A 27,332-nucleotide genomic window follows, 5' to 3' on the forward strand; every position below is an offset into this window, starting at 1 on the left:
AAGGTGCAGTGGGATAGATAAGGCAAGGTCTACTAAACTACTTAATTCCCCCAGTCGACAGGTGGCGATGTCGCTCAATCAGGATATCCCCAGCTGCGTGTTCTCGCGTCATCACGCCTGTCATCGCGGTGTTTGTGCCGACATTTCGTGCAGTCGTAGCAGCAGCTTGCAGAAGGGAGAAGAAAAGACCCGCGTTCATGAGTTAAACCTCAGTGTGTTTGTTGACAAATTTCTCGGTAAGAACACATCCGCGGCTGCTCGCTAAAAGACGAAATCACAGCGGGAGCCGATGAAAGCACGCAGCCTGCTCGTTGTTCCGCTGCACTTCACACACAGACACGCACACATACAAAGCAACCACCCCAGTCAGCTAGGTCGCTAATGAGCATTAGCCTGCTAGGAAGCTAAGCGGTATAATCTACATTCACTCTTATCTGCTGAAAATTTGATAGTTAGCTACGACTGTATAAACTCCACGTAGACTATGAATGCCTGTTAAGCGTAATGACTGTTAGCATAAGAAAAAGTGTAAGCAGACTTTGTGTAAAACGGTGTCTTAACCGTAGCCGCAAGCAGATATATACATTTTTCTATTTTTCACTGAGCGTCAGTTCGTGTTCTTGTCGTGTATTTATTGAGTGGAGTGATGGGCATGGAGGAAGGTTTTGAACGATATTTGCTACGATACAACGCCGTCCGTCACTGCATAGTAGAAACCAGTAAACCCCGGCTTTGGGTAATGACGTTAAGCGTTGAGCCGCGATGTTGTCAGAGAGGATGTTGTTCAAGATGAGGCTGAGTAGTCATGGAGACCATGTGGGGACGTTTCTGATAGCTGTTAACTGATGTGTGGTCTTGGTTTATGAACATCAGCCCTTTTCAGATATGAAATATGCAATCCCAGCTCTCCCCTGTGATCATCATGATTTAATTCAGTCATGATAGAACCGAGAGAGAGCTTCTAAAATATGTAGTATACAGTATACATGCCGTTACACTGTAGCGTTAATATCATGATTTAATATATGCAACATAGGCCAATGCTACATATTTTTGTATAGCCTGAATTTATGACGATGATGCGCCTGTTGTTTTTATGTAATTCCTACAGGTAAGTGCATAGTCAAGATTTAGGTTGTCAACATAAAGAACAGCTTAAAGTGTAAGACTGACTCTAAAGTTATGTCTTTTTCACACTCATTACCAGGGATGCACCAATGTTTTTGTTTATTTGCATTGTTTTTATAATTTTTAAATTATAGAAATAGGTATTTTTTAGAAGTATTTATTAGAAAACATAAGTAAACGCATTGGAATGGTTTGATTCTCTATCCATTATAATGAATTGTGGACAGTTGTGACAGCACTGTTTCACACTTTCTTTAACCAATGTGACACCACAGCAACTGGTAAATCATCTTATTTGCAAATAGGTTAACAACAGGGATGAAAACTTCAGTCAGAAATAGCATTCAATAAGGAAAACTACTTAAGTCCCAGATCTCTGCAGGTAGTTTTGCTTTGCCAACTTTACCTGAAAAAGTTTGCACTGGATTTTTTTTCCACTTCAAGTTGTAGTAGCTAACATTTTTACTTAAGTGTCTCAGACTGGGAAGAGACACAAACATGGTTTTGGTCCCGAGCCTGGATAAAAGGGAGAGTTTTATCAGGATGGGTATTCGGTGTAAATGTCTGCCAAATTATCTGCTGTGATGCCTTCTTGGGAAATAAGTGAGGAGCAGAGTTGCATGTTAAAATATAACAGACAATTGTAATAACAAGGAATTTTTTTTTTCATAAATGTATAATTTGTGACATTTTGAATATATGACTATCATAACTAATCCTCACACAGCAGTATGTAAGATTAATGAGTCAATTTGGCCAAATATATTGGTGCATCCCTTCGTATGGCCTTTCATGTACACTATTAATCAAACATGAGACTTGTATATCAGTGCTTCTAAACATTCACATCAAAGGTGCATGTCTGAAAGGGGCTTTAGTTGAGTTTGTGAATGACTCCCCAGTTGGTCTGTTGGATGCTGAACACAGCAAACAGGAATATTTATCAGTTTCTCCAGTATTAGTGGTTTCTAATTTTGTTCTGTTGGCTCAGTGTGCATTGCGCAGGCCAGTGGAGCTCTGTGCCAGAGATTTTTCTTTATCAGACATTTCTGAAAAAGGAGGGCTCAGGTGTGCTCTGGGCTTCATCCCAGAGGCAGTCTCATTGTCCCATCTGAGACTTGATCTACATGCTGAATGTTGTGAATGGAGAGTTCCTCATTCTTGTTCTTTGGTAGATTATGGTCTTACTTTTTTCATCTTCAATTCCACTCTTTGATTGATGGATTTGACAGCCAGTTATGCGTTCCAGCTTTGAACCAACAAATTAAGACAGTGTGTTTTTCCTTTTGATTCTGAAGTTTCTTTCTTAAAAATCAGTTTCTGGTTTTCTTTGTGTGATTTATCAGCTTCACTGTGTCTCTGTTGTGTTAATACAAGCTGAATGTTTAAACTTGCTTCTGGTTACTCGATTCTTTGACAGTATTTGTTTGTTGCTGTTTCCTCTTCTGCTGTGTTTTATCCTCTTGCTGCTGTTGATGTTGGTAGTGGATGTCTTGAATGAAATTGTTTAAAATCTAGTTTAAAAAAGCAGTGGGTACACTGCTGACGCTGATAATGCTAATGTTAATGTCCAGACTGATTTTGGTGGGTGTGTTGAGTTGTGGGTAGTATCCTGGCATACAAACATGTTCCTCTGCAACTCATTGCTTTGTACTTTCTCCTCTGCTCAGCTGCTGTCTTTGGTGCTGTGCTGGTAATTAGTTGCTGATATTACTTTGGTTTACTTAAAGCTAATGTTGCTCCGGTTGATATGATGCTAATGTTGCTCTGGTTGACGTGATGCTTATGTTGCTCTGGTTTACATATATCTAAATTTGCTTTTGACAAAATGTTGAAAATGTTGCTGTAATTGATAAGTTACTGTTGTTACTTCTGTAATAGTTGTCCCAATGATTTGTGTTAATTGCTGACGATGTGTTGCATATTTGCTGGTTTGGTTTGTTCCGCTTGTTGTGCTCTTTTAAAGCCAGATGCTGAAGTGTTGTCTGCTGGATTTGGTCAACACTGTGATGTTGCCTTCGACCTGTTTGCCAGATCGGTTGGTTTTTTGGGTTGTTGCTTTGACGTTTGGTGGGCATTGCTGAATGTTTTCAGATATTGTTATTATCTATTTGTTGATAATTACATTTTTTCGTAGCTGAAGTCATCATGTTGTTGGTTTACGAAGCCTAAATGTTTTAGTTTAGTGTGATATGTTGTGGGCACTGCTAGTCTTAGTCATGATGAGGTTGAACTTTGGACTGGAGTTCTTCTTTGCTTCTGGCAGTAGTTTTTCTTTTTGCTGTCTCATTATGATGATCTGTTGTTGGAAAAGATTTCCAGTTTTAGTGTCCATGGAGCTTATAGAACAATTTTCGTGTGCTTTTCCGTGATAAGACCAGCTTTTAGTTGTAGGGCTAAACTCTTCCACCACATACTACTTGTGCAATATTCAGCATTTTTTTTTAACTGAGTGAGTGCAAATACTTGAAACTGATAAAGCACATCCTGTCAAAACCTTCTTGAAAATGGCTCAACGTACCATTCTTTTCTGTGAAAGGCTGAATTCATTGATGATGTTTTTAAAAACAGGAATGCTTGTTTCTTTGACCTTTTCACCAGGTTTCAGTATCCTGCAGAAAACCTCTGTCTGTTACAGTGAAACTATACACACAGCTTAGTTGCATTGGTGAGTTGGAAGTTGCATGAGATTTATAAAGGATTACTGTTGCACGAATGATTCCATAGTTGAATAAACAAGCAATATCGCTGTACTGCATGATAGACAACTTAATGAACCTTATTGTTGCAGCCAGTTTATTAGGGCTCAATATTCCAGAGTACCACTGCAAAGACTCAAGGCCTTGATAAACCTTAGACAAACTGGGTTGAATGACACTTCATCATCCGTTTCATCTTAAACAAAAATTAAAACATTTAAAAATTCCCTCTTTGGGCTTCACTGGGTTTCCGTCATAACTTAGTGGCCTTACTAAATGTACCTAAGGCCAGAAAAAGCAGAAAAAGGAGGAGGAAGTATTAACATGGCACTATTCAACCAAAGTAATGAATACTAGGTACACATGAAGATCAAGTACAATAGGCTACACCAGCAGGAGGGCGGGGGGGGGGAATATAGCCTCAAAATTGTATCACAATATTTTAATCATGATATAGACAAAAAAATGCTGAATGTTGTGCTTCTTTGGAGGCTGCTAAAGAAACTCCCATTTCAGATAGGTTGGGTAGGGTTCATAAAAACATAGTATTGCTATAGCAGTGATATTGGATAATGACTTTTTTATGTCACTTAAAATGTTATATCAGTATTGTCATGGACAATATGATATGGCACAGACCTACAGTGCACTGAATCACAGTTAATCTTGTATACAGCGATGGATGATTTTTGCCTGCTATAATTAGCGAATGTAATTGGGCAGATATTAGTTGAAAAATAAAGGTGAAATGGTATTAAACATTTTGCTACTTCAGTCCATTTTATTTTAGTATGTTTGTTTTATTTGTTTTAAGAGTGTTCGCACCAAACATGAAAAAAAAAAGTCTCACCTTGCGCCAGTACACTTGCTGAGTAGTTTTATGGAATCCACAAATGTTTGGCCATAATGGCCAGTAGGAGAAAAATCACTGCAGTGCTGCCATCATTTCTAAATGTTCACAAGAACATCTTCAAATTTGCTCACTTTTCTCCAAGCTTTTTAGTTTTTTTCCTGTTCGACCATACAGCTCCTTCAATCCACTAACACCAGCATTAAACTGGTCCTCACTTTCTAAATGTTGGTGATGTCAGAAGACGCTAGTCTCTGGGAGAATAGAGAGAAAGATGAATACACATGGATTTGCCTTAATTTCCATTACCCGCATGAACTTGCATAGACTTTTGTCAAAACTTTGCTTCACATTTGGTGTGAATGCTACACTTTAAAAAAAAAAATTTGTTGACAAATGTTTAAAAACAGAAGGCGTACAAGATACGGTAGCTAGTGTTTAACTAACAGTCATAATTTTAGCTCATAATTAAATAAAATTTAAATAAACACGACCTGAAAATGCAACCATCTTAATGCTTGATACTCAAACACTGGCGGAAACCCTGGACTTCAGATGCTTTTATGCAATCTAGTATTGAAAGTAAAACAAGTTGTGTTAAAGTTTTCTTTTTGTGCACACAATTCACATTGAAGGTATGTTGATACCTGAAAATGCTTGTTGAATGAAACAAAAGCTGTGCTACTTGTCTTTACAAACCAGATAAGCTTTACTGAGGATTAGAATTTGACCTGGCCAGGTGCATGCATGGTTTAGAAGGACAAAAAGATATCACAGATGACAAATGAGTCTCATTTTTGGCATGTAAAAAAATTTTTCAGAATTTTTAAATGTTATATATTTGCAATTCATGACAATTTAGGAGAGAATATACCACATATCATCACAGCGTCAACTTTATCTGGATTGTTTTTTTCCCCCTGTCTTTAAGCCTGCCTGAAATTCTTGCTGTTCTTTAAGCACAATTTCTTTGTTCTTGCTATGCACTGTTTTTAACACTTGTCAGTTATTCAATACTAAAGCTATGTTTAAAGCTTAAGATTGTTTTGTGGTCTAGTAAAATATGTTGGGCAGGATTGCTTAATTATCAAAATGAAAGTTTAGCTAACCTATTAAGTGGTTCAGAGAGACTGTTTTAGTTGACAGTTTTGTGCAAATTTTTAAAATTCTTACCTCTATTCCCCAAACCCCTTCCAAAAAACCTTTGGTTTCCAGATGGCAAGACAAAAAGGAGTGCAAGATTGAGAACTTGTTATTATGAAGCGCTTAAAATTGTAAGCACTGCTGGCTATGCAAAAGAGACTCCTATCCAAGTTTACTAGAAAAAAAAATCTGGAAACGATTGGTCACCCTCTCTCTGCTCTTCATCTGATGGTAGTGTTGCTTTCTCCCCAGGTTTTAGGGCTGTTGTTTAGCAGTCAGTATGGCGGTAGTCATCAGACTGCAGGGTCTGCCCATAGTGGCTGGCACCATGGACATCAGGCACTTCTTCTCTGGCCTCACCATTCCTGATGGGGGAGTGCACATCGTGGGGGGTGAACATGGTGAGGCTTTCATCGTCTTCGCCACAGATGAGGACGCACGGCTGGGCATGATGCGAACAGGTGGGTCCATTAAGGGCTCCAAAGTGTCGCTGTTGCTTAGCAGCAAGACAGAAATGCAGAATATGATTGAACTCAGTCGCCGGAGATTTGAGGCTGGGGCAGGGGCTGTGGAGATTGCTGCACCTACAGCAGGAAATGCCAGTCGTCAAGCAAGTGCTGCCCCTATACCCACAGTACAGTCTGGGGCAGGGGGGAGAAGCGGTAGCCATGGAAATCAGGGTTTTGGTAACACCCCGACTGCAGTGACGGCAGCAAGCTCATCTCAGGAGCCACCAAATAACAAAGCTGCAACCAGCTTGGCCAGCGTGGTGCCCAGCTTCCCCAACAGCTACAGTTCTGCTCCCACAATCACCACAGCACTGGCATCTCTTAATGCAGGACCCCCACCCATCCCTCCACTTCCCAGCATGCCTTCCATGCCTCCTATGCCCACACTCCCTACTATACCAATTCCTCCTCCAGTCTCCTCCCTTCCTCCTGTTCCTACTGTTTCGCCACTGTCCCAAGGACCTCCAGTGCCTCCTATGTCACACCTTCCGCACATGTCCTCTCTACCTCCCTTCAACCCTTCCCTACCTCCCCCAGCTGGACTAGGCTCGGGCCTTCCTCTTGGGACACCCAACCATATGTTGTTTAACCCTCTTTCTCCTCTGGCTTCACTTGGCCTTCAAGCCCACATGAAGGCGGCTGCTGCCGTAGCCACTGGGGGAGGAGCTGGCAATCCTGATGAGTTGTTTGTTCTGCTGCAAAACCTCCCATTTTCATGCTCAGAGGTGGAAGTCAGGGAATTTTTTCGGGGTCTGGGGTTTGATGCTGTTCGCCTGATGAGGGATGGACAGGGGCGGCCAACTGGTAGAGCTATGGTCAAGTTCTTCTCACCCCAGGAGAGCTTTGAAGCAGTGAAGCGTGGAGGTGGCATGATGGGCCAAAGATTCATTGAGATCACCCCTGGCTCAGAGCGTCAGTGGGCCAGCCTCAATGATGGGTTGGCAGGCCATGCTCCTCACAACAGCAGCAAATCAAATAGCAGTAATGAGTCACAAGATCTGCAGCACCGCCGTGGTAATGTAGAGGCAGGAGGCAGAGATCAACGAGCAAGGTCGCGATCTCCCCACCGACAGGAGTTCTGTGTGTACCTAAAGGGCCTTCCTTATGAGGCAGACAAAAAACAGATTAAGGAGTTCTTTAAGAATTTGGACATTGTAGAAGACAGTATCTACATTGCCTATGGCCCCAATGGACGAGCCACAGGAGAGGGATTTCTCGAATTCAAATCGGAACAGGACTACAAGGGAGCTCTAGGTGCTCACATGCAGTATATGGGCAGCCGGTTTATTCAGGTTCACCCAATCAGCCGTAAGGGAATGCTAGAAAAGATTGATGCCATCCGCAAGCGTGAAGCAGCACAGGGTGATGGCAAGAACCAGGATGGCTTAAAAACGCCCAGAAATTGCGCCCACATTACCAACATACCTTACAACATCTCCAAGAAGGATGTTCGAGCCTTTCTGGAGGGTGTGGGCATCTATGAGGACACCCTGAAGGTCCTGACAGATAGCCATGGCAACGGTTTAGGACAAGCCATCTTCCAACTGCGAACTGAAGAAGATGCTCGCAAAGCTGAAAGACTGCACCGTCAAAAGCTCAATGGACGGGATGCCTTTGTCCATCTTGTGACCTTTGATCAGATGAAAGAAATTGAAAGAAATCCTCCACCCCAAAATAAGAGGGGCCAACGCAACCAGAACCAGCAGAACCAAAACCACCACCAACAAGCCCAAACAATTCCCCAGCAACCCCAAATCAATCCATTTGCTGGGATTAGTGGTGAGGAGTTTAACTTTCTCAGAAACACTATGGGGAACCTCAACAGCCCCCCATTTGTGACTCCATTTTCAGCTCCAGGAAATGGGCTAGCAGGCCCTCCTCCTCTCCCACCACTGGCTGCGGGATTGGGAGATGTTAATTTGGGCGTGGCTCCCCCACTAGTTGCAGGCCTTCCTGGAGCGCCAATCTTGGAGCCACCTGGCTTTCGTAGTGGAGCTGCAGGAGGGGGTCCATTCAGCCAGGATGGGCTGAGAGGCTTGGTACCCTTTGACAATGCCAACAGAAAAGGAGGTGTGGGAGGACAGAACCGAGGGGGAGGGGCCAACAACAACCAGGGGCGTCCAGGTGGTGGAGTGGTGAGTGCACAGCCAGTGTTCACTCCAGGGGCAGAGGGTCTCCGCAACCAGCCAGCCCCCGCAGGATCCAATAATCCTAGCAGTCAGCGTGGCGCTGCTGGCCCAACAATTGTAAAGCTGCAGAACATGCCATTCACCGTGACAGTGGATGAAATCATGGATTTCTTTTACGGTTACCAGGTGCTGCCTGGCTCAGTCTGCTTACAGTTTAATGAGAAAGGCCTGCCAACTGGAGAGGCCATGGTGGCCTTTCAGAGCCACGAGGAGGCCACTGCTGCAGTTATGGACCTCAATGATCGACCTATTGGAGCACGCAAGGTCAAGATAAGCCTTGGTTAAAGCCCCTACACTGACTGTAGTTAAAATTACCTGGATTAAGTCAAGTTGAAACAAAGCCAGCCTAAACCATACCAGATTTTGGACACAGTTCAGACCTTGCCCTGTGCTGTGACTGTCCCTTTGTGTAGATATTGGCAGGTAAGCCAGATCCCCTGCAGTCTGTGCAGTAGAAAACTATGACTTTGCTCTTTTCTGCAGCTCCTCCACTGACTTTGATAGCACAGTATCATGATTAATATTGCTGTGATTGTAATGATGATGATGCTTATGATGATGATGGGAGGATTTTGGTCCTTTTGTTTTCAAGCTGTTAATGACATCACAGCTTATTTCCAAATCATGTCAACTCATGATGCAGCGAACACACTCAACTGTTTTAGGTTTTTCTGTGTGTCTTTTTTGTTGTTTTTTTGCTATGCTAATATTGCTGTATATGCTTAAATATGCTGCGCTGCTGTGGTTCGATATTAACATGCTCTGTTGCTGTAATTCTCCACATTCCTTGTTGCTGTGGTGAAATCATGATTTTAAAAAAGCTATGTTGCAATGATCAAATGTTGCTTTGGTGAAATGTTGACATGCCCCTTTGCTGTGGAAAACGTATTACTGACTTGAAGTTTTGTGGCCATTGTAAAAGAAAGACACTTGCTATAGTAAATGTTGTCTCAAATCTGTGTTGCAACAGTCCTCTGTTGATACGTGGAGTGTGTGGGATGGACAGATTGCTGACTTCAGTTTTATTTTGTAAAAAGGGGCTGCTGAACTTCTTTAATTTTTCACATTTTTTATCATCTCGCTGTGTTTGAACAATGCCACCCTTTTTCCACAGCACTTGCTCAGTAGATGTTTGGATTGTAGAGCGCTAAGATGAAGTCTGTAGTGTTTTTAGTTTGGTAGCTTTTTGTTGTTTCATAATTGTTTTGGATATTTTCTTCTTTAAGCTTATGTTTGTTTCTCTCTATTGTCAGTGTGAAAAACTTGTATGAACGTATAACCCTATATGATGTGGAGTCCTCTTTACTTTAGCTAATAAAAGGATGTTCCTCACCTGCGATGAGCTCTTTCTGACTGCTCTTCACTGTCTGATGATGGAAATTGACTGAATATGAGTTATTTTTGTAGAAGCGGAATGGAAGACTCGTTTGGACTTGTTTCCAATACAGGTGACCTTTAATATCGACATCTTCAACTCAATATGAATAGGCGTTATTATGGGAAAGAACTTGAACCTATATAGTTATCCGTTCTCTTTTACACAGTAGAGAGATTTTGTGTTTGGGGGGAGGAGGCGTACATGTAATGGTTTTATTTTCTCTGGAGTTGGAAGACAATGTAAAAAAAAACAAAGGCACAATTTAAAAAGGCTGACGTGAAAGTTTTGCTGTTTGAAACAGTCAGAATAAGATGACTGAATCAATTGAAATGCTTTAGTTTAAACATTTTTTTAACCATCAGTTGCACACAGAGGTTTGACTATACTGTCACAGTAAATCTCTTTCTGTGGTTAACACTAGACTTTTAACAAAACAAGATCATAGCAACAAAAAAAGGACATCAAGAATTCCTGAAACAAAATAAAACAAAAAAGGTGCTCTTTTGTGCTTATAACTATAAAAGTTGTAAAATAAAACATTTGATGACCTCAAATTACAGAAACAAAGGTCTAGATAGTGAGTATAAAAACGACTGACCAAGAACAGTCGCAGGTCTCACAGTTACCTTTTACGGTAATAGCTCTATGGCATGTTTTGCGAATTACAGCATTGTTTAGCTAGCGAGTCTCATTCCCTTGCTTGTCTGAAACTCCTGCTGTCACCATGTTTTTCCCAGTCTGGTAATATACTCCCTACCCCCCCCCCCCCCCCCCCCCCCGGCCAGGTGGGTTGGCTGCGGGGGGAATTGCATGCAAAATAAGTAATTTATACTAGATGGTTATGTTAAGGCCATTTTAACTATTGTATGTGGAAAAAGTCATCATACATAGTATAGTATATTTGATATATCGCCCAACCCTACATGAAACTACCACTACTATGACAGCAAAGACCCAGTAACTGAGTTAAGTACACAATGGGGTTTTTTTCCAGTCCCTAGAATACTTGGTTGAAAACTATTTTTAACCACTTCTGCTGTGATGCTAAAAGGGAAGCTGACTCCCAAGAAAATTTTCATTGGCGTTTTTAAAATGATTGTTTAGCAACAAACCTCTGGAGCACTGTCTAGCATGTTACAGGTGAATTGCGCTACAGTTACTACTACTACACTTTCAGCTGTTTTTTTTGTTGTTTGTTAGGAATTTAGTTAAATGCTTTCTTAGTGGAATTGTTTATGAAGAGCCTATGCATTCTTGCACAGTTATAGAACTAAAGCACATTGTGTGTACATTGTAGCTGCAGAAAATAGCTGTAGCTTTTTGTGAAAATTTAGGCTTCCCTTAGAAATATGATGGGACATGAAGGCAGAACTTCACTAAACCTTTGTGCCTCAGCAGTATTCATGTTGTCTAATTCTCCACACAAAATAGAGCTCATAATTAAATTCATCCTGAAACCAAGAGTTAAATAATAGCTGACAGGGTAAAACAAACACTAGTCATATATGAACAAGAGGTTTATGATATTCTATGACAGCCTTTGTTGTTCACTGAACTCTTCTCTGAGCAAATTCAAACCAATTTGTGGAAGATCATTTATCCCAAATTACAGGACAGTTTTCAACCAAATCGTCAAAGTTTTGATTTGACACCTCAGCTGCTCTCCTTTTTGTCGATGTGCTTTATTTATTTTTTATTTGCTGCAAACTTAAAATAAAGCTTTTGGATGTATTATAAACTCTGTTGTACTGAGTAGAGGTAGTGGAGAGCATCAGTGGAGGTAGTTTTGTCTGAAGAGGAGTCGTCTGCTATCTGGATATGGTTAACCTCCAAGCAGGTACAACAGCGTTCAACAATATGTGCATGCATTGCTGAACTTTGTGTGAAACTGTGGGAGATAAGCAGGCTGTAATAAAGAACTGAAGCACTGTCTTTAAAAAATGGTTGCTGGGAAAGATGACTGTCTTTGTTGTGAAGCTGGTGTGTGGAGTGAAGAGAAAATGCAGTGCAAATTAAAGAGAAAAATTTTTTTTCTGACAATTGGTCTGCAAAGGATGCATGTCTGTGCAGTACCTGTGTTTTGGTGGGTGAGTGTGAGGCAGGGGTAAAAATTATCCCAGCGTGACTGCTACTGAGCTGTCAATCATTCAGCTGCTTTCCACCCTCCTGATAAATAGACATCCAGAAGGCAGATCTTGCAGGTGAGTGAAATTTAAAGCACATGAGGAATTTCAAATAGTTTATCAACAATACCCTGAAAAGTGCTGGTGCTGCCTGTAGAGCACCAATATCATTAATCCTAGATTAGTTTTCAAGGCCATAATTGTTCAATGATTCAAAAAAATGGAGCAGGTGGCAGGCCTACAGCCTTGAATCACTAGATTGTCTAAATTGCCCAATGTTTGGAAGGCGATACATACTTATGAGCGATGGTAGCTATTAGATGGCTCCTAGCCTGTATAAACTCCTTGGAAGGTAGTAGAGGGGTTTTTTGTAGCCTGTAAATGGTAGTCTGTAGGCGAGTTAAACCTATGGATGTCAAGCTGTAGATAACTTGTGGTAGATTGAGCTCTTTTAAGATTTTATAGGCACAGGCTCAGGGAGTGGCAGCCATCTGCAAACCTGACCCTGGTTCTGCTGAAGGTTTCTTCCTGTTAAAATTGTTTTTCTTCTCTCTCTTGGCAAGGGCTTGCTCATAGGAGTTTTCTTTGTATTATTGTTTTACAACATAAAACTCCTTGAGGAAACATCTGTTGTGATATCAATAAATTTACACTTGCATAAATAAAACACTATATGACTAAAACTGAATTGATTCAAAGGTAAAGGCTGGCAGTTAAGTGGTGAATAGTAGTTTGTGGATGGTAGCCTATGTAGCATTTCATTTGTAGATGGCAACTAGTACAAGGTAGCATGTGGATAGGAAGTAATTTTTGGTGGATAGTAGCCTATATATGGTAACCTTTTGATCATAAGAGCACTGGAAGGTAGCTGGTAGCATTTAGACTTTAAGTTATAGGAAGTGTATGGTATGTAATAGCTTTCTAAAAGGGTACCTATAGAAGGTAAATCATGCCTAGCAATGCCCCGTGGATAGAAGTCTATATAGTACTTACTATGTAACGGAGGAAGAATAGAACATGATTTCAGGTAAATGGTAGTGTTTTGGCAAGCTTTTGGTAAGCTGTTGATGATTATATAGGGTTGATGGTGCCCTCTAGATTATATTGTTTTGGATAGTAGTAGCCTGTGGATGGAACAACGGCTTACAAATGGTAGCCAATATAGTGACTTATGGATAGAAAGTGGTTGTTGTTAAATGGCTGAAAATGGTTAACTTTTGATGGCTTTTTAAGGTGGATGCCGTTCTATAGAATATGCTATGTCAATGGTAGATAGAGGAATGTGTATAATAACATAGTGTTTGATTTTTGGTACAGTACAAATGTAGATGGTTGCCTGTGGACAGAAAGTAAGTGCTGGTTGACAATATTCTGTCAAAGGTAGATAGTATACTGTCAAAGGTAGTCTGTGGTTAGTAAGTGATTGTTGGTAGCCAATAGATTACAGGTGTCCAACTCCAGGGTCGGTGCAGGTTTTAAATGTGTCCTTGATCCATCACAGCTGATTTTAATGGCTAAATTACCTCCCTAACATGTCTCGAAGTGCTCCAGAAGCCTGGTAATGAACTTATCATTTGAATCAGGTGTGTTGAAACAGGGTGACATCGAAAACCTGCAGGACACTGGCACTCGAGGCCTGGAGTTCAACACCCTTGCAATAGATGGTGCAGAAGGTGGGCTATGTAAACTGTGGTTGGTTGTAAAAGGTAAAGGGTATTGCTGATGCCAGAGGCTTCTGGCCAGTAACCAACACATGATAGATGTGGATTGAATGTGATTGTTAGATGATGGTGCTCTGCAGATAGCATTGTCTAGATGGCAAATAGTGCTCTGTGAATGGTATTCTATTAGTAACAGTTACCTGTTGGAGGCCTATAGATGGTGTAGAAGGTAGATGTATGCGTTGGAATGCAAATTGAGCCACGGCAATATATAGATGGTCATGTATAGACATTACAGAATATTTTACCTGTTGTTCATAGTTAGCAACTGGTAGATGGGTTTTTATATGCAATTTATATAATATATAGCGGTATTAGATGGCGGAGATTGGAAGACTGGCATTTTCTGATAAAGTTGCCGCCTATTTAGCATTATTTTGGTAATGATTTGAAAATCAGTTGAAAATAAATGACTAGTAACATTAACCCAAATATACAATAGTTTTACAACATAAAATAATTTAAAAAAATGTAAACACATGCAGCTAAGTAAATGCAAAATTCACAAAATAATTGTAGGTAGGCAACCTGACCTAGTGATGTTGGATGAACAAATAAGTAATTTAAAATATATATATATTATAATTAAGTAGAAAACGATATACTACCTTCTTTATCCTTGAATGAGAAGTGGTGTATAAAGAATGGGGAGGAGTCCACTTGTGGAAATGGAGGAAATTGTGCGAAAGATTATTGACTGGACTGATCACGTATTATTTTTTTCTTTTTAAGGCATATGAAACACTTACATATGCCTACAAAGTTTGAGCATTTTCTTAATGCCACTTCTAGATTCCTTGCTGCTTCAACTTTAATAATAATAATGTTGAAATATTAGTATTTGTTAATTAGTAAGTCTTTCATCATATGGATTTTACAGAAATGCAAATTAATGACCCAAATATGAACAAAACAAAGAAACAACATTTTTATTGTATAGAATCATGCAGTGAGTCTAACAATATAATAAATGTACATGAAGCTAAATTAACACCTAAGTACACTAAGGTAATGTTAAAACTGATATCTATCTATATCTAGATAGATATACAGATAGATATGGAGGAAAAGGGGTAATCTGAGCCCTGTGGGTTCTTGCAGATGCTGTTTTTTCTCAACTTTTTTGGTCTTGCATGAGGTCATGATAAACTTAGCAAGTGCATATGCTTTTCCAACTTAGACAGTTGGCGTGAGTTTCAGGGTTATTTATTTTTGATGAGCATAACATAAAATTAGGGCTAAAGAAGAATAATATAATGTTTAATGTATAATGTTTAGCTTAAGGTTCCTGTTACATTATTATAGCATGGATTGGGTGCAAACTTATTCCAGCTCTTTTTTGAGGCTGCATCTTACTCAAACCATGGAGTATGCTACTTTCAACATATTTCCTCACAATTAAGTCCCAAAGATTTTTATTTATTTTTATTTTTAAGAAAAGGGTGTGAGTAGTTTTCAGGGAAAGAGATCCTTACAGAATGAGAATCACTGAAGCAGGAGCTCTGTTTGTTTATGCATGTGAGATCTGCACGGTAAATAAAACAACAATACTCTCCCCTACCCTCTCTCCCTCCGTACTGCATTTATCTGTTTGTGCTTTTCCTGGTGTGTTTCTGTGTTGCTTTTCAGACTGCACTGTGGTTCTACTGCGAAGGATGAATAAAATGAAACCATATTGTTCTCTGTGGGGAGGGTGACTCATGCTGTGTGCAGTTTGTTCTGTTTCCTCTCTGCTCTGACTGTTGTTCAGTCTATTTGGTCTCTTCTTCTGATCACCACAGTACATCTGCTTCATCATTCATTCATTTAACTGCAGCTGCAATAGCACTTCCGGCCCAAGTATGTGATCTTCAATATAAAAGCACTAAAACGTTTAAGTCTTAAAGCACATGATCTTTTTTCCCTCAAACATCAAGTCAGATGAAGAAAAAAACAAAAACAATAGCACCCTCCCCCAACACACATTATCTTTCTTATAGCTTCGTTACAAAAGAGCAACGGGAATTCTACTTTGGAGGACATAAAAATGAGGTTGAAAGCTTTAAATAGATATTAATAAAAAATTTTCTATTAGGTCAGTTTTGAAGTGAAATTTGGAAAAAATAAATCTTCAATTGGAAATGCATACATAAATCTCCAAATATTGCTACATCTCTGTAGCAATATTACCACCCTCGTAAACATGCTGGACTTTAGCAAAAACAATACACATATTAGGATGGATTGTTCAGCCATGATAATTTAAACTAAAATTAGATGGACTGAATATTATCTCTGATGGGATGCAGTCATGATCATTTATAAATTACTTGTACGATTTATAATCCTCAAGGATTATGAATTGTGTTAAAGTGTGTAACACTGTTAAACATTTTTGCATTATTGCACTGGGATATGCTTTAATCCTTACCATATCTTTAAGTCTTGTTGTGCTTGTGTTTGGAAGTAAAGCTTTAATTATGCAAGATCTCAGGGACTCTGGACGTTTTTCTCTCTGTCCTGTCATCGTTGTGTTTGGGGTTATCAGCTTTGGTTTGTTGTTGGTGCAGTAATCTTTGGAATAGTTTCCCCGTTTGCTGCAGCAGCTTAATTCCGAGGCGGGTGTAATAATAATATCTTCAGGCTATGCTAAGGTTTAAACGAGGTGGTATGATTTCTTTTCTGTTGTTCTTGTCTCTGTACCAACATTACTACTAATATAATTATTAATTACTCAACAATGTGCATTATACCTGGTCGGCTGTAGTGTGATTGGAAAGTTAAATGAGTGGGAGGATTGATTGCGTTTGGCGTTATTGAGCTTTTATTGTGAAGGAGTCTACAGGACATGTGAAAGGTAGTAACGTCACCGTACTCTTGTTCGGGATCAGAGGGCGTTACTGACGGTTGTTTTGGCCAATCAGGAGTCGAGTACGCAACCGCATGTTCAATCAGAGAATAGTTAGCCTGGCCACCACCCTCCCGTGACATCGAAGGCTTTCGAGCAACGACAAACGGAGTTATTTTCGTCTCAGTTACTCAAGGCTTGTATTGTGTGGCGTGTATTTTACTAGAAATCCTGATAAACTGGTCAGATAACGTTTAGTGAGCTCTTTAGTGTGTTTAACAGAAAAAACAGGGAGTAGTTTCCGTTCGCGGGTTGTGGGAGTGGCTGTACACCGCCCTTGGTTTTTATTCCTGTTTGAAGGGGATAAAATATAACGGATCCAATAAGGTGATTTTTAGCATTTATGATGGCATAATTCTCTTTAAATGTGTGCTTGTGCGAGAGTGTGTGAACTTCGTGTGTTGGAGAATTGTGCTGGTGTAACTGGTTTTACAGGTCAAGTCAAATCTCCATTCAATCTCATGCTGATGTTGCCTTTAAGGGGCTGCTACTCCTCAAGTTCGTGCGGGTGGTGCCTTTACCTGCTTCTGCTCCTTTTGTTGATTTAGTTTGTAATGAAAACGGCATATCAGGTGGCAGATGGTGCGAATATGTCACATGAGTTGTTATAGAAGAGCCTGGCTGACTTTATGGCTGCTGATAAAGACGATACCGCCACATTTCCTCTGTTTGAATGTCTGAGACCGGTGGCCTCTTTTGAATGTGGAAAAGATAAATGAATACGGTCATCAGAGATATGCTGTCTTACATTTGGGCTGTTTTATGACTCTGTGGTGCAGGAAGTTGCAGAACACAAAACTGAGATCTTGCCAAACTTCATTTAAATTCTGCAGCTGTTTGTGGTTAAAGAGTGATTGCATTTGTGGTGTTTTTGAGCTGCTGTTTCATTTGGGGACATCTTAGGGAACTCTGCTGAAAGTTTCCGGTTTTGAGTGGCATACCAATAAAGAGGTTTTGGCTTGCTACCAAAAGGAAACTTATCAGGATTGCAATATAAAATAATTTGTTTTTATTTTTAATCAATATGATTAAAGTATATATTAATGTATAATGAGTTGACCAAAAGTGACACAGCACTTAGGTTATATGAGGTAACTGACTCACTTCCTGGACCAGGTGGTTGCTTGCAAAGACCCAGTATGGTTAAAAAAAAAAAAATCCTGTTACCAACACGTGTTTTTGTTTAACTAATGTACAGGAGCAGGAGATGAGAAGAGTATGATAGTGATTAGATGTTGTGTTTATATTGATCTGTAGCGGCTGAGTTGTTGTGGCCACTTTGGGTAACCTGAGGCTTTGTGTTTCTAGTGATTCAGTGCTTATGGATAAGCATTGGTGTTATTTGCAGTTGTTTTTTTCTGATACAGGGTACTATAACTGCTGTAAAGACACACATTTCTACTCTTGAATGACTATTTTAACGTTACAGCTGTCACTGTAAGCTATGCTGATATTGAACTCTTAAGTTCTGAAATATGCTGATTTTAATTTCTTTTCTGCTCCTCCTTCAGATGGCAGACTGTGTCAGCAAGGTGGAGCTGAGTGTCTCCTGTGCTAACCTGCTGGATAAAGATGTGGGGTCAAAGTCTGATCCTCTGTGTGTCCTGCTGGAGAGCACTGGAGGAGATAAGTGGGCTGAGGTAATATGACAGTCACGCTTCAGAACAGAGCTTTGTTTGGCTTCAGACTTCATTCTAATGTGAGAATCCTGTTGGTGTTTCTCTGCGTCAGTTGGGCCGCACTGAGCGTCTGAAGAACAACTCCAGCCCGTCCTTCAGTCAGCGTCTCCGACTGGATTATCACTTCGAGAAAGTTCAGAACCTGAAGCTGGGTGTCTACGACATCGACAACTCCAGCTCTGACCTTGGTGATGATGACTACCTGGGAGGGGTGGAGATCACACTTGGCCAGGTACACACCGAATGTGATCAGCTATTACTTTCAATACCAGATTTATTAGAATCTATTTTTCAGTAGACTAAGGTTCAGCTCTTCAAAATGCAGTCAAGCTTATTTTTTTGTTTGTTTTTGTGTCCCAACTGTTGTAGGTTAGAATTGTAACTTTCAGTCTGTTGCTTTCTCCAGTTTCCCAAGAGGAAGCAGGAGAAATGTATACAATAGGATGGACATATATATAAAAAAGAGAAATATATACAAAAATAAGAGAAAGGCACACATTAGAGTACAAGTTGCAAAGTGCTTGGGAGTAGTGCAAAAGAAGACAGACTTGGTCTGAATATAGTGTGTTTGCGAGCGGCCTGAGTGATGGGGGTCGCTCAGATTAGTGGGGTGGGTGGGCAAGGGTGGGGTACTTTTTATAAAGTTTATACATTTTTCATAAATGTATGTGACATCAATCATTTAACACAAGTTTCACTATAAAGTTACTGAAATAAGTAGATGCACTTTCTTTATTGAAAGTGGAATTGTAACTCATTAACTTTCATTAAAACTTTTGTTGGCAACGTGTCAGAAACTAGCTGAAATGCAAAATATGCTGAATATGACCAAGAAATAAACAATTTGAGATGCAGGAAATGTTTCACGGTTTTTAATTATTGTGCAAAGTTGTTGCAAATAAATTTTCTTTTAACTAACATAATGATTCACGATCAGCTGTTCCAGTCTTACAATGTGTAGATCATAGGTGTCAAACTCTCAGAGCTGGCCTACTGGTATTATACAGCTAATATATATATTGTTTAGTATTAAGCTTTGCTTGTTCCATATTCAGTTTTTCAGCAAAACGTGTTTGAGTCCATAAGAAAAGATTCATTCTTATATCTGGAGGAATAAATATATTTCAATAAATATTAACGTTAGCCCGCGACTTTGTTCCAGTTTTGAATTTTGGCCCACTGTGTATTTGAGTTTGACACCCCTAGTGTAGATTATTCAATGCAGATTATTCTGCAGTTTTCCAATGTAATACTGGCGCCCTCTAGTGGTGTCATTGAACCATAACGAGCTATGCTGTCTGTGCTGCAGCTGATTGGCTGTTTTTAATTCTGAAATGGCGTTTTTGTTGTTGTTGTTGTTGTTGTTGTTGTTGTTGTTGTTGTGTTTTTTTTTTTTTTTTTTTTTTTTTTTAAACTTACAGATTCAGGTTGAGTCTACTGGTTTGAGGCATGCAAGCTGATATAAGATTATAATCTGATATCCATTAAAATGTTCAACAACACTTTATTTTTGTTAGGCAAGAAACTAAAAAGTTCCTCTGAGGTCAACATTGCCCTCTGCTGGACAAACTGTGTTATGCAAATTCAGGTTTGGGAGCTGGCTGTCAATGATTAAGCTGCAAACATTACCTTCTCTGTGTGTTTCAGATAGTTTCCAGCAAAACTGTGACCAGACCTCTGCAGCTGAAGAAGGGCAAACCTGCTGGGAAGGGAACCATCACTGTATGTAGAGTATCGCTGTACTGAGAATAAAACAAGATTATGATGACTGTGACTTTAACATAAGTGTGTGTGTTTCTGTGTGTGTAGATCACAGCAGAGGAGATAAAGGACAACAGAGCCATTGAGTTGGAGTGGGAGGCTAAAAACCTTGACAAGAAGGTATCTTCTACTTCCTACTTTATTTAATTCTTAATTATTACTCACTGAGGTTTGATCTCATGAACAGCTGCTCTGAATGGCTGATGGTGTTTCTTGATACTCCCCATCGGTCTTATTTTTCCTCACCTTTGTGCTTAAAAACATAATTTAAGTGTATTTTTTTTAATTTTGAGCTTTTCTTAGACTCTCATTTTTATTACAAAGAGTTTGGTAATGTGTACTGAATTTTCCTTTTATATATCTGAGCCACTGATGACATGCAGCTATATCAGAGTATGTGTGTTGCTTTCTAATCTACCCTCACAGCTTAGTAAAATGCATCGCCAATAAATGAGATTGCAGCATGCTGTCCTCCGTTTGTTTAGGATACGTTTGGGAAGTCTGATCCATTCCTGGAGTTTTTTAGACAGGGAGATGATGGAAAATGGCAGCTGGTCCACAGGACAGAGGTAAACACACATGCACACACCTTATTTCATGTGAGAGATGGCTGTTAATTGCTACGATCCTTCTCAAACTCTTTCTTGTTGCTGAAATACAAAATATTTAAACATCTAACACTCTTAGCTTATCATGTGGAAAAACTACAAAAGCACAAACAGAAAATTATGGTGAAGATGACCGAGATGAGGACTGTTTCTGTGTATTTGTGTTTTCTGTTTGTAGGTTGTGAAGAACAATCTGAATCCAACCTGGAAGAAGTTCACCATCCCTCTGCAGACTCTCTGCTACAGCGACCTTGAAAGACCTCTGAAGGTTCCACCAATTAGAATCCACCTCAGTTCATGACAGCCAATCAAATGTGTAACTGTTCCATTAAATCCTGTCCTTCTTTGCAGGTGGATTGTTCTGATTACGACAGTGATGGGTCTCATGATCTGATTGGTTCTTTCACCACTAAAGTCTCCGATATGCAGAAAACAGCACACGGCTCACCGGTGAGTCCAGCGATGATAAGACACGTGACGTATTTTAGTTTGCTGCTGAGAGGTTATTGAGCTGTGCCGTGTTGTTCTCCAGGTGCAATTTGACTGCATCCATCCCGAGAAACAGAAGAAGAAGAAGAGCTACAAGAACTCTGGAGTTGTCTCTGTCAAGAGCTGCAAGGTAAAGACTACGTGACACAGGGTTCTCTTCAAGGGGTTTACTTTTTTAAAATTTTCAACTTTATTTAAATGGGAATTCCTTTAAAGTTAAAATCTCACTTTTGTTTAATGGGGACCTGCCCAAGAAAGTACACATTACATGGTTATTAACATTATAAAATCAAGTAAATCAAAAACATATATCAGATAAAAATAAACAAATGAGAAAACGATGTGCATAAAGTTCAGCTTAGGGATACTAATTCTACTCTTCCTCTACAGTTACTGTGTAAACCACTGTCAGACAGACTGAACAGATTCCTCCTCTCTTGAGCTGAAGTTTCTATTCATTGAGTTTTCTTGAACTGTTCACTGCTAATCAGAGCTCTGTCAGCTTGGCTTGTTGGTGACTATTGCCGTGACGGAAGTGAATCTTTAGTAAAGATGCATGCATCGAAACATGTTTGATTCTCTGTTTGTGTGCAGCTGATCACTCAGTACACCTTCCTGGACTATGTGATGGGTGGCTGCCAGATCAACTTCACCGTATGTCAACGCCAGCTCACATGCACACATTTCAGTAACTCAAAGGGTGGCTTATCTTTGTCATTTGACTTTTCAGCTACTGATCACAACTTATCAATCAACTTGAGCAGTTGAAAAAGAAGTTAATAAACTAACGCAGTAATTTTATGTGAACGCTTTAGGTTGGGATTGACTTCACTGGCTCTAATGGTGATCCTCGCTCACCCAACTCTCTCCACTATATGAGTGCAGATGGGCTGAACCAGTACCTGTCTGCTCTGTGGTCTGTGGGCCACGTGGTCCAGGACTATGACACGTCAGTACTCATTCACTCAAACTACACCCAAACAACTTCACATCTCCAACCTGAGCCTTAAACTCTAAACTCTGCAGCCTTCTAAGCTCTTGTTCTGCTCTCCTGACTGCACTCTAACCTCTGGTGAAATGAAAATGTTTCTGATCTTTATGTCTAACAGTCATTATTTTGTTTCCTCTTTCAGCGATAAACTCTTCCCAGCGTTCGGTTTTGGAGCCAAATTACCTCCAGACTACCAGGTCAGCTCTCTAACCGACCAATCACAAAGCCTGTTTCTTTAGTTTCTATTTGTTTCTGAAGTGAGAGATCATTAATTCCCTGAGGTGTAAAAATTATTTTGTAATTTTCTGATTTGATTTCGTTGATCTAAATCAGTTATGTCCGGTTTACTAAACCGTTCTACTGTTGATCCTACAGGCGGCACACCACGAATTCGCCCTCAACTTCAACCCAACTAACCCTTACTGCCAAGGTACACACACATTTACTGTACCTCAAAAGTGATATGATTTACTAGATTATTCCATTTAAAAAACAGGTGAAGGAAGAATTAATTAAAATTTTATTTAAGATAGTTTAGCTGTTATTTGACAAAAAAAAAAAGATTGTACCCTTAGTCATGAGTTTTAACATCTTATTATGTATCAATAAAGATGTGATTTGATGAGCATTAGAATGGGTTTTTCCAAAGGTAGCTGCATGGGAAGAGATCTCTCTCACTAACATCTGATGCACACACAGTCATTTTGTTCTGAAGCAGACCTGAAAAGTGACAGAAACCGCTCAGTTCAAAAAGGAGAAACATGGTTACCCTTAGTAGGCATCCAAGGAGGGAAGAGTTAACAGATTTTCTTTTTAAAGTTTGGTTTTTCTGCTTTGCTGCTGCCACTCTTAGGCATCCAGGGGATTGTTGAAGCCTACAGGATGGTTTTGCCTCAGATCAGGCTCTCTGGACCAACAAACTTCTCCCCCATCATCAACCACGTTGCCTCCATTGCTGCCGGCGCCGCACAGGCTAATGCTGCCGCTGTGAGTGAACTCATAACAACTAAAGCTTAAGACAATTAGCCTGAAATACACAGTCTAACTTTGACATGTATCTTCTTGTCTCTGCAGCAATACTTTGTCCTGCTGATCCTCACTGATGGCGAGATCACTGACTTTGACCAGACGAGGGACGCCATCGTTCGGGCATCAAGACTCCCCATGTCAATCATTATTGTGGGGGTAGGACCAGCTGACTTTAAGGCCATGGAGCTTCTGGATGGAGATGACGGTGTGCTTAGGTCAACAACTGGAGAATCAGTCGCCAGAGACATTGTCCAGTTCGTGCCGTACAGACAGTTTGCAGATGTAAGTGTGATGCATAAGAAGACTAAAAGAAAGTTCAGGCTCAGTTACAAAGGACTCATTCCTGTGGCCTATCATTTTAATATTTTAATTCTTTAGTTATAAATTTAATATTATTCCAACTTTTATGACAACTATTATGCTGAAAACCTGAAAGATAAACAGAAACATTACTTCTCATGCCGACACGGCACAAAGCAGATTTTTAGATGCTTTCCACTAAAACAGTGCAGTCACTGTGCCTAAATAGGCAAATATAGACAGAATTTAGGTGGATTCTTGCTTGAATTTAATGAAATGCAAGGACATTATTTTTTTACATCTTCCTCCAGAATGACAACTTTTCTCATCCAGTTTTGTTTTATACTGACGGCTGACCCCTCCCTCCAACTACCCTGCTGGATTTACCTGTGTACTTTTATAGATGAAGGGATATTTCTTTCATAGAAATGATGATAAGTCTCTACATTCAATTCATGCAACCACTCTCCTCAGAGGGCACAAAACAAAAATGCATCAACAACAGAAAATATTTTCTTAATTTAAAACCTGTTCAGGTCTAAAATAATATACTCTAAATGTTAACCTGTCTCTGGGGGTGAAGTCATTTCTGTGCATGGACTCTGTGGTGTTGGAGGAAATCATTAACAACGTCTCTCTCTTTTTCCAGGCTCCTCAGGCTGCTCTGGCTCAGTCTGTGCTCGCTGAGGTTCCCAATCAGCTGGTCTCTTATTTTAAAACGAGAGGGCTGGATCCACCAAAATCTCAGGCTGCTGCTAAATCCTAAACATTCCGCATGCCCTAAAGCCCACCCTCACATTCCCCAAAACCGAAGGCCCACCCTCATGTCATTCCAACCCACCGCTAGACCACATGCCCCCACTCGGCCTTCAGCCACAAAGTTGACCACTCTTCAAGGACCACGCTGATGTGTTAGCCAATTGCAGAACAGCACTCAGCTGTTAGCCAATCAGGATGCCACAGGAAAACATCCCAGTTTTGTTTACTCCATTTAAGAATGTCTTTGTTTCCAGATCTTTGTCTTCTATAGGTGGAATGATAATCTTAGAATAGAAATGGCAGATTATTTATTCCTTCTGCTGCTTCCACAGTATCTATGCAGATCACATGTGTTTGTTAGCATGTGTTTGAATAACAAAGAGCCACACACACACACACACACACACACACACAGGAGAAAAAGTGTCTTGTTTTTGTTCCACATGTATTCTAACAGAAGAAGAAAGTTACTGACAGAGGAGATGTGATCTCTAAAATCTGCACAGATGTCTGGGTTTTCTCATTCGTTTAAATGTAGTTTTATCACAGCAGCCCCTAGTGGACATGAGTGGCACTGGAGCTCCTGGTTCCTCAGCTCTGTGTGTGTGTTGCTCTGATTAGCTTTTTTTTTTAAATGTGCCAATACCTTGCACTTTGCTGGAAGATTATATTACAAATGATATATAGCTTTACACCTACCGCCTTACTATAGACTTTAATGCTGCCTTATAGTGTAGCCTTAGTTTAGCTTCTTTCTTGCTACTTGAGCCTGGATGTTTCTGTATAGCTCTCTTGTGCTGCTGGTTGTTAATGCTGCCATTTTGGCTCCCAGAGCTCCATTTTGCACATTATGTCAGTAACGTTTGCAGGTTACTAGTAAATCTGAACGTCTGCAATTCAACTGCAATCAATTGATTGAAATAGAGTCGAGGTTGGACATTAAAGATAATATAATGTGTGCTTTATAAGAAAGCAATTAGTATCAAACATAATGTGCAAAGTGAAGTCAAACAAAGTTTAGAACAATGACAGTAAAGTGCCTTTTTGAATAAACCTGAAAACTTTTCACACTTGAATGAATCCTGGGAGCCAAAATGGCCACCTGTGCTGCACAGTGACATCACTGCTCTATTTGGATCCTATGCAAATAAGATGTTATTGAAGTTGGAAAAAAATTGTTTCCAAAGCAAACGAACACTTTAAAACATGAATTTGTATTCAAGCTTGAACTCCATATCACAGCAACATGTCCAGGCTTTGAAGGATTAATGCCAAGGAAAACATGAGATGCAGAAGTAAGCAATTAATAATCAAACTAAGCTTTTATGTAACTGAAACGCAGTGAAGTCGTAAAACGGCAAGCATTGTGGACACTTTAAGAAACCTCAAGATAAACATGGCTCCTACAGCCTGGGATGCTGGGATTTAAAACGTGTCAAAATATGTTTACAGCATAGTCACATTTAATTTTGTTATAAAATACTGTTACCACAGCTTCAGCTGTAAAGACTTCTAAACAATTATTAGATGTTGTGCCTTTTTTGTTTTTTAAAAGATTAGCTAGAGAAAATGCAGGAAAGGAAGGAGGAAAAATGGGAAAAAGAAGTGCTTGGTTAAACTGAAACGCTCGACTTTGTGGTCGGTGTCTTGACCTCCAAACTCATGGCAAGATTGAGCTTTTTTTACTCATGTCACATCATCACTTTTGCAAACGAAAAGAAGAAAAGTGACATCAACGTTCGCTTTTCACAGCTAATTTTAGGTCAATTTCTTGTACTCTGTATTGATTGTATTTTTATTTTAACTTGAGCCAAGATTTCTTGTTTCAGTCTCATGAAAGTGCTGGTTTGATTTTCTTCAATTAAAACTCTGAGAGATCAGATCTCCAGGGGAAAAGGTCAGGCAAAAGTGATCAAACACGTTGTTTTATCTATTTTTAATTGAAACTGTATTTCACCATGAATATGGGTGATAGAAAGCCACCTCTTCTGCACAGCGTCCTGATAGACTCGCAGGAAGTGAATCCTCTGCTAATTTTGTCACAGAAGTTCAGAGATCAGCTGAATGGGATAAACTGATTCTTATTAAAACACCATCTCCCTTGTTTTGCTTTACTGTTTGCCAAAATCCTTTTCCTTGCAGAACTGACTATAATTGTCACAGCAGTGCACACAACTACTGTATTAACAGCTGTGATCAGTTCAACAGAAAGATCCGTATCATTTAAATACATTTTTAACAACGGCAAAATTTTTATTTATTTTTTTTAAAGTTCCACGTATTGGACAAAATTTGGGCGAAAAGTCAGTTTGTGTTTTGTTTTCTTTAAATTTCTTTTCTTCATCTCATGATCTGCGCTATGCCAAGCCTTTAGGTCGGGAGCTGCTGGTTTATTTCTGCTGTGGCAAAGGGGTTAGGGTTAGTCTTAGAAACAGGTCTGCAGTGTTTGAATCTTCTGCAAACAGAACATTCTAAACTGTTGTAGAAAAAGATAATAAAATCAGAACAATAGTGATTTCATTTTGGTTGTTTTGGGTTTTTTTTGTACCAAACATTAGTAGATTCAGTAGAAAGCTTTTTTTCTTACAGGTTGTTTTTCACCTTCACCCTCACCTGGTGCTTCTAAAGAAAGGGAAACTTCTGTTTTCACATGTTGAATACTGAAATTTATTTTTGTTCTAGTAAAACATATTTTAGGAGTCAATTGTTGATCATATTGATTGGTCACATGGTGCAGTCATCTCACAAACCCACAGTATCAACAAATTAAGCTTAAGATTAGGTATTAATAATGATAAAGCACTACATCTCCCATAGTATTCCCACACTGCTGCAGGCTGTGATTAGAATAGTTTGTGGAGCCACAGCATAATGTGACTAGCAGCTCCACTGCTTGTTCGGCTAACTACTATCGACTTACCTGTGTAACTAAACCAGTATAACCAATAATAAACCTGTCTGTGAAGAATGCTTTTCTCAAGATGGTAATAAAAACTGGGAAATGGAAAGCGTGGTGGTTTTTGTGTTTCATTGGAAGAGCTGCTGCTGTTCTTGTAAAAACGTCATTTTCTTCTTATCTTTACTTACTG

General features: G+C 39.7%; 2 protein-coding genes across 4 annotated transcripts; both read left to right on the plus strand.

Annotated features, from left to right (window-relative positions):
* Positions 1-121: 121 nt before the first annotated feature.
* rbm12 (RNA binding motif protein 12) lies at positions 122-9,855 on the plus strand. 2 transcript variants are annotated; one of them, XM_085274774.1, is made up of 3 exons: positions 125-236; positions 3,730-3,796; positions 6,073-9,855. In XM_085274774.1, exon 3 carries the CDS (start codon positions 6,101-6,103, stop codon positions 8,801-8,803), a length of 2,703 nt encoding a protein of 900 aa, XP_085130900.1. In that variant the 5' UTR covers positions 125-236; positions 3,730-3,796; positions 6,073-6,100; the 3' UTR covers positions 8,804-9,855. The 2 variants fall into 2 exon arrangements, with proteins under 2 accessions (XP_085130899.1, XP_085130900.1); XM_085274773.1 differs by lacking the exon at positions 3,730-3,796 and having other exon boundaries at positions 122-236.
* On the plus strand, positions 125-27,251 carry cpne1 (copine I). Of its 2 annotated transcripts, none has more exons than XM_085274775.1 (16): positions 125-236; positions 18,139-18,267; positions 18,359-18,538; positions 19,954-20,028; positions 20,116-20,187; positions 20,553-20,636; positions 20,854-20,943; positions 21,027-21,125; positions 21,208-21,294; positions 21,759-21,818; positions 21,980-22,113; positions 22,298-22,352; positions 22,531-22,585; positions 23,009-23,142; positions 23,230-23,466; positions 24,134-27,251. In XM_085274775.1, the coding sequence occupies exons 2-16, from the start codon at positions 18,139-18,141 to the stop codon at positions 24,248-24,250; spliced, it is 1,608 nt and encodes a 535-aa protein (XP_085130901.1). In that variant the 5' UTR covers positions 125-236; the 3' UTR covers positions 24,251-27,251. The 2 variants fall into 2 exon arrangements, with proteins under 2 accessions (XP_085130901.1, XP_085130902.1); XM_085274776.1 differs by lacking the exon at positions 125-236 and adding an exon at positions 16,646-16,954.
* Positions 27,252-27,332: the final 81 nt, after the last annotated feature.

Source organism: Mchenga conophoros, linkage group LG5, assembly GCF_057382185.1.
Source record: "Mchenga conophoros isolate Kocher_MC1m ecotype Shallow Benthic linkage group LG5, M_conophoros_male_GT1.1, whole genome shotgun sequence".
Taxonomy (NCBI): Eukaryota; Metazoa; Chordata; class Actinopteri; order Cichliformes; family Cichlidae; genus Mchenga; species Mchenga conophoros.

Bases quoted from the DNA above. Each gene is read 5' to 3' on its own strand.
- cpne1 (XM_085274775.1), top strand. From the start codon at position 18,139: ATGGCAGACTGTGTCAGCAAGGTGGAGCTGAGTGTCTCCTGTGCTAAC. The intron at 20,188-20,552 runs GTATCTTCTACT...CCGTTTGTTTAG, and splicing joins CTAAAAACCTTGACAAGAAG to GATACGTTTGGGAAGTCTGA. The intron at 20,637-20,853 runs GTAAACACACAT...TTCTGTTTGTAG, and splicing joins AGCTGGTCCACAGGACAGAG to GTTGTGAAGAACAATCTGAA.
- rbm12 (XM_085274773.1), top strand. From the start codon at position 6,101: ATGGCGGTAGTCATCAGACTGCAGGGTCTGCCCATAGTGGCTGGCACC.